This window comes from Jaculus jaculus, chromosome 6 (genome assembly GCF_020740685.1).
Source record: "Jaculus jaculus isolate mJacJac1 chromosome 6, mJacJac1.mat.Y.cur, whole genome shotgun sequence".
NCBI lineage: Eukaryota > Metazoa > Chordata > Mammalia > Rodentia > Dipodidae > Jaculus > Jaculus jaculus.
In genome coordinates, this window is record NC_059107.1 from 101,511,802 (window position 1) to 101,516,442 (window position 4,641).

General features: G+C 59.3%; 1 protein-coding gene across 1 annotated transcript; it reads left to right on the top strand.

The window, feature by feature from the left end:
• Positions 1-577: 577 nt before the first annotated feature.
• On the top strand, positions 578-4,415 carry Marchf9 (membrane associated ring-CH-type finger 9). Its single transcript, XM_012948403.2, has 4 exons — positions 578-934; positions 1,939-2,094; positions 2,729-2,921; positions 3,552-4,415. The coding sequence occupies exons 1-4, from the start codon at positions 578-580 to the stop codon at positions 3,884-3,886; spliced, it is 1,041 nt and encodes a 346-aa protein (XP_012803857.2). The 3' UTR covers positions 3,887-4,415.
• The last annotated feature ends 226 nt before the right edge of the window (positions 4,416-4,641 follow it).

Sequence of the window (4,641 nt, forward strand, 5' to 3'; positions counted from 1 at the left end):
CGCGGCCCCTGCTCCTCTCCCCCTCCCCGCCCCGCCCCTCCCTCCATCCCTCACCGGCTCCCCGGCTCCCGCCCCGCCCGCCCGCCGCTCCGGGGGGGTCTCCGCCGCCGCCGCCGCCGGAAGGAGCCGCCATTTGCCACCGCTACGCGCCCGGGCCGAGCCGAGCCTGATCCGAGAGTCGGGGCGGGACTGGGGCCCGGAGGACGGCGATGGGGGGCGGCCCCGTCGCCGGAACACCCGGGCGTGTAACCCCCCGGGCTCGGCCGGCGCCGGACCCGGACCCGCGGGGCGCGGCACCCTGAGCGCCCCCTCCCTCCTCCCTCCCCGCCCCCTGCCCCTGCCCGGGCCATGGCCGCCCACCCCGCCGCCCCCGGGCCGACGGCCCTCTCGGCCCCGCGAGCCCCGGAGCCCCCGCGGTGGCAGCTGTGAACAGCGCTTGCAGGCCCCGAAGACCCCGGCCGGGGCTCCGCTCTCCAGCGCGCGCCCCCCTCCCGGCCCGGTCCCCTCCCCTCCCCCCGCCGCCCGGGCGCCCCCCCCCCTCGCACGCCGCCCCCCGCTGCCCCCCGGCGCCCGGACGATGCTCAAGTCTCGGCTCCGCATGTTCCTGAACGAGCTGAAGCTGCTGGTGCTGACGGGCGGGGGGCGGCCCCGGGCCGAGCCGCAGCCCCCGGGGGGCGGGGGGAGCGGCTGCGGCTGGGCGCCCTTCTCGGGCTGCTCCGCCCGGGACGGCGACGGCGACGAGGAGGAGTACTACGGGTCGGAGCCGCGGGCCCGGGGCCTGGCCGGCGACAAGGAGCCGCGGGCCGGACCCCCGCCGCCGCCCGCGCCGCCCCCGCCGCCCCCGGGCGCGCTGGACGCCCTGTCCCTCAGCAGCAGCCTGGACAGCGGGCTCCGAACCCCCCAGTGCCGGATCTGCTTCCAGGGCCCGGAGCAGGTCAGGCCTGGGCATCTGGCCGCGCGGGGAGGGAGGGGTGCGGGCCGGCACCTGGGGCGTCCGCGGAGACCGGGAGCAGGGGGCGGGGCCGGGAGGCTGGGCGGGGCCCGGGGCCCGGAGTGGGACCGGGGCGAGGTTGGGCCGGCTGGAGACTCCCGGAGTGTGTCTGGGTTGGGGGGAGCCGGGGTCCCCGGGAAGGGGTGGGGCTTTCTCCTAGGAGGGTTCGGAATTCCTCCCAGCCTGTAACGGAGACAGCTGTTCTCGCCTGCTCTCCTCACCTTAGGGTCGCCATTGGCTGAGGGCATCTGTTCTTTCCGAGGTGGGCAGACAGTGCGTTTGTTCCCGCACCCTGCCTCGCTCGGCGTGTTCTTTTGGTGGGCACTTCTCATTTCTCATTCTGCAACTTCCTACCTCATTCCGAAGAGCCTTCTTTGTTAAATTGCCTAGGCAAAGTTGTCCCGGGATCGTGCCAGAGGGTGTCTCTGCAGAGAGAAATAATTGCTTGACCCAAGGGGAATACGCTGCACTCCCGCCCCCAGGATGTCTCCCCATGTTGACATATGGAAACCGAGAACAGTAACCTGTCCCAGTCACCACCAGATCTATGAAGCACTCTTGACAGTGGTGGAGTGGGTGAAGGAAGACATAGCTTCAGAGCTTTGAGTCTCCCCTCCAAATATCATACGGAGAGAGAGAGACCTTACCTTTGAGAAGTCTTAAAGACCCCTCTTTTCAAATTCTGGGAAAAAAGAAGGCCCACTCTTCCTCACCCCCTTCCCCCAGTTCCCATCCATCATCTCTTTGACGTGGGACGTTTTTCTTGAATTCTGACTTCCTCCTTATTTAGTGTAGCCTTGGCCTTCAGCTCTGTTTTGAGTGTAAGGCCCGAGTCTTCAAAAGTGGGAGTATGGCTGACCCAAAGAAGAGATTTTCAATGCTGCAGCGCAGCAGCGTGGGGTCCAGGTGTCTATGGCTAAAAGGGCCCCTCCCCTCTCTTCCTCCAGGGGGAGCTCTTGAGCCCTTGCCGCTGTGACGGCTCCGTGCGCTGCACACACCAGCCCTGCCTCATCCGTTGGATCAGTGAGAGGGGCTCCTGGAGCTGTGAACTCTGCTACTTCAAGTACCAGGTCCTGGCGATCAGCACCAAGAACCCACTGCAGGTGAGGTTCAGGGAGAGCATTCACACTGGGCAAAGGCCTTTCAGTCATCAGAACCAGAGAACTTGGAAGGAGCCTATTTTGTCTCACTGTTTTCCCAAAGCAACCTCTCCTCAGTGATTGCAGGCCTAAATCTGAAAAGCCTCCATTTATTCACAAAGACACTTACTGGGTGATACTTGTATTCCAGGCCCTGTACCAGACACTGGCACAATAGGAAAACAAAAGAGAGATGATAATGTTGATGACAGCAAACATATTGTGGTTTCTGTGTGTCAGGTTTTGGTGCATATTGTCTTTTACTCTTCATAAATAATCCCATTAGATACAATTATTATGACCATTTTGGAGATGAGGACACTAATGAACAGATTTCCCCAAGGTTACTCAGCTATGCGTAGTTAAGATTAGAATTTAAACTTACATGTTTGGACTTCACTCATCCAGTCCTGACTTGGTAGAGTAAGGCAGACAAACGGCGGCATGCAGGGCGTGCTCTATCAGATCAGGGCATGGAGAAGACAGATGGTAGTCTTGCCCTTCAGGTTTCGAGAAGGCTCCTTGAGCCCGTGCCTTAGGACTTCCCATTACTCGCCCTCTGTCTCTGTGACTTTTTGGACTACTTTCTCCCACACAGTGGCAGGCCATCTCTCTGACGGTCATTGAAAAGGTCCAGATTGCCGCCATAGTTCTGGGCTCGCTGTTCCTGGTTGCCAGCATCTCGTGGCTCATCTGGTCCTCGCTCAGCCCTTCAGCCAAGTGGCAGCGGCAGGACCTACTCTTCCAGATCTGCTATGGCATGTACGGTTTCATGGATGTCGTTTGCATTGGTGAGCACACTTCTCTCCTGGGACCTCCTCAGCATATTTATTTGCTCACTGCCTAATTTCCCTGGCCATCCCCTTAGTTTCCTAACAGTGTGTTCCGGGACTTATTCATTTATTTATTTAGTCTAAACCATACATGTCACTGAGGCCGACAGGGCTATCTTGTTGCCGCTTCCTTCCCTGGTTGTCCTGGGCTCTGTGCAGCTCTAACTTCTCACTCTGCAGAAATGCATGCTTAGTGGGACATGGTGGCACATGCCTTTAGTCCCAGCACACGGGACTAAAGGCAGAGGTATGGGATCACCATGAGTTCAAGGCCAGCCCAAGAGTACATAGTAAATTCCAGGTCAGCCTGGGCTAGAGTGAAACTGTTCCTCAAAAAAACAAAAAGAGCCAGGTGTGGAGGCACACGCCTTTAATCCCAGCACTTGGGAGGCAGAGGTAGAAGGATTGCCATGAGTGCAAGGCCACCCTGAGACTACATATAGAATTCCAGGTCAGCCTGAGCTAGAACGAGACCCTACTTTAGGAAAAAAACAACAACACCCCCCCCCCCCACAAAAGCATGCTTAAAGTCCTGTGGCCTAAGCCTTGACAGCAATTGACTCTGGATTTCTTGTTCCATTCGCTCAGGCCTCATCGTCCATGAAGGCTCTTCTGTCTACCGCATCTTCAAGCGCTGGCAGGCTGTGAATCAACAGTGGAAGGTCCTGAATTATGATAAGACCAAGGACATAGGAGGAGATGCAGGAGGAGGGGCAGCAGGAAAGCCAGGCCCCAGGACCTCACGGACGGGCCCCCCAGCTGGGGCCCCCAGTCGGCCCCCAGCTGCCCAGCGCATGCGGACGCTCTTGCCTCAGCGCTGTGGTTACACAATCCTGCACCTCCTTGGACAGCTGCGGCCACCAGATGCCCGGTCCAGCTCCCATTCTGGCCGAGAGGTTGTCATGAGGGTCACCACAGTCTGACCTGGACTCCAGGAGCAGGGATCTTAAGTCAGTGCATCAGCCAGAGATGAGATCTTCTGGCTGCTGGAGGTAACCACCTGGACAAGGTGTTTGGGGCACAGTGCTCCCACCATTGAGGATCTCTGTGAACAGCCTCCAGCTGGAGACATTGTCTGGCCTCTACTACCTATGGGTTAGAGACACCTGGATGACATTCCAGCTCCCACCGACACCGCCTCACACTCATCCTGAGATGGCCAGTGGGCAGGCGGAGAGAGCAGCTTTTCTTCCTAGAGAGAACCATCTTTACCTCAGCTCTAGGGCCTCCAGCCCTCTGGCTCCACCATGGTGACTTGGTGAAGGGAGACCAATGCCAGAAAAAAGGGGGCTGTAGACCCCTATTCCTCACCCCATGGCCACAGGGCATCTGGCAATAAGACTAGTAAACATTGACCTCCCGTTCCGTTCCCTGCATGAGGGCGGGGGATTTCCCCCTGCTCCACTCCCCCCCATTGCATGGGGGAAGGGCATAAAGAATCATTTATATGCACGTGGAGACTCCTTTCTCATCCGGCTTTTCTGGAGGGCTGGGAAATGTGGGGAGGTTTCTCAGCACAGGCTGCAAATGCAGCAGTGTGTTTGGAGTTGGAGGAGCAACTCCCACTTGCTGGTGAATAATTCACATTGGCTGCTAGGTGGCAGTGCTCAGAGCTAAGGAGGAATGGACCTGCCACCTGTGAGTTGTATGATTTTTTTGTGGGGGGGGATGGAAATCT

Coding starts and splice junctions, on each gene's coding strand:
- Marchf9 (XM_012948403.2), top strand. CDS start 578: ATGCTCAAGTCTCGGCTCCGCATGTTCCTGAACGAGCTGAAGCTGCTG. Junction 2,095..2,728: donor GCACCAAGAACCCACTGCAG/GTGAGGTTCAGG, acceptor TCTCCCACACAG/TGGCAGGCCATCTCTCTGAC. Junction 2,922..3,551: donor CATGGATGTCGTTTGCATTG/GTGAGCACACTT, acceptor CCATTCGCTCAG/GCCTCATCGTCCATGAAGGC.